The 1,750-nt window shown below is 49.0% G+C and overlaps 1 protein-coding gene across 1 annotated transcript in view; it reads left to right on the top strand.

Moving 5' to 3' along the window:
- Window positions 1-600: 600 nt before the first annotated feature.
- The window catches only part of LOC149337283 (uncharacterized), a 62,364-nt gene continuing 61,214 nt past the window's right edge, over window positions 601-1,750 (top strand). Inside the window, exon 1 of the mRNA XM_089554374.1 lies at window positions 601-700. Coding sequence (XP_089410500.1) covers window positions 601-700 — 100 coding nt within the window. The remainder of the gene's footprint in view (window positions 701-1,750) is intronic.

Raw genomic sequence — 1,750 nt, 5'->3', positions numbered from 1 at the left:
TCACGCACAGAAAGATAATGTGCACAATCGTAGAGTATGATAGACGACGAATCTTTAAGTTCAGCGCTTGAGAGTACTACCGCCACCTGAAGAAAAGCCACATACCTTAAGATGCATGCAATGCTTTTGAGGTCTTTACCATTACACGGCCGTTGGTTTTCCGGCATATCCTTACTTACTTGTGCAAAACAGCGGATGAGGCAATATTCGAGGTAATCGCTGCTCCGCTTTGCATCGCCCATTCTCCCTTGTTAGGTGTGGTGCATGTACGCTGCCATAGGCAAACATATCCTTGGCCCGCGACGAACACCTACGCCTTCAGAATCTCTGAACTGCGATTGTGCTTCCCAGCCTAATAAATAACTGCTACATGCTCTGACTCCTGTAGACGCGAGAACACCACTGAAACGCGGGCGTAACCTATCGGTTATTGAGTGGAACCTTGTTACTCTGGTCGGCGCGCAGCACTTGGATAAATACCAAGGACTTCAGGCCGGCAGTTCAAGGATCTATTTCTGAAGAAACCTCAAAAGCAGCTCTGCCTTTGCCGGGAAGAGGACGTTCCAGAGCTTGGCGTGTGCTCCTGCTTCAGTTCGTGAAATGAAATCGTCTTTGGAACCGTCTGCGTGGCGTGGATCTCCCGCGTCCTCCTTGATTCGTCGAGAGGAATCCATGGCCAGCTTCATCGGCGAGGACGCAGGTAAGACATGAATACTGACCTGCTGCAAGCTCGAACGCAGGCCTGCAGGGCACAGAAAAGAGGTCACATTTTTTTTGCGGGCAGCACATTTGGCGCCGTCATTTTTTCTTCAGTTATGTTGCTACACCATGGAGTTGCAAAACGAGGAGAACGTTTTGCGCTCTCTGTGCTTGTAACGACGACGACGTTGCAGCTAGGTCTACTGAGACCTGGTTTTTCATGTAACTGTGCTCACCGTGCAGCCCATGGCACATAGAAAACTCCATATTATATTTTCGTTGTTGTGCCGGGTAACTCCATACTGTTACATCTTCGACCTTCACTGAGGTTTAAATCTTGGCCGCAGAAAAGTGGCCCCCAAAGGGGTTTCTTTTGCGGCGGAAACGGCAACGCCCACAGTCGCAAACTCGCGACCTGGGAGCATTCTGTGTCCCTTGACATCGCAATCAAGAGAAAATTCAGGGGGCACTTTGACTGTCTAAAGTGGGTAGAGGCGGAAGCGTTTTCCGCACCACCTTCGCTGTTTCTGTGGCACTGGTGGCGTCACATGTAATTGAGTACTAATTACTAAGTGATGACAAATCACTAATTAATGGTTAATTACTGATTAATGCCTGAATACTAATTAACTGCTAATTAATGACGCTTAAGCTTCGCCTTTAGGAGTTGAACGCGACAGCGCGTTGTAGCGCTGCCAGGGAGTCCACGGAACGCCACCACCCGTTCGGCGCGATGCCTTGCCCTTTGAACGCAACGCTTTTTGAGGAAAGGAAATGGCGCAGTAATTCTCTGTCATCTCGGTGGACACCTGAACCACACCATAGAGGAAGGGAGGAAGTGGGAGTGAAAGAAGATAGATAAAGAGGAGCCGTAATGAAGAAAATGAAAATTGTATTTCAGGAAAGGAAATTACGCAGTAACTGTGTCACAAAATTCAGGGGGGGGGGGGCACTTTTTTGACCTAAAGTGTGGTCACTGATGTGTGGTTAAGATGTTAAGCTTCGCCCCTAAGAGTGGAACGCGACAGCGTCTTGCAACGCTGCCAAGGAG

The sequence above is a fragment of the Amblyomma mixtum genome, chromosome 7 (assembly GCF_055824585.1).
Source record: "Amblyomma mixtum isolate Tamu chromosome 7, ASM5582458v1, whole genome shotgun sequence".
In the NCBI taxonomy this organism is placed as follows: Eukaryota; Metazoa; Arthropoda; class Arachnida; order Ixodida; family Ixodidae; genus Amblyomma; species Amblyomma mixtum.
Note: the sequence above shows the minus strand (reverse complement) of the source record. Positions and strands in the feature narration are given on the sequence as shown.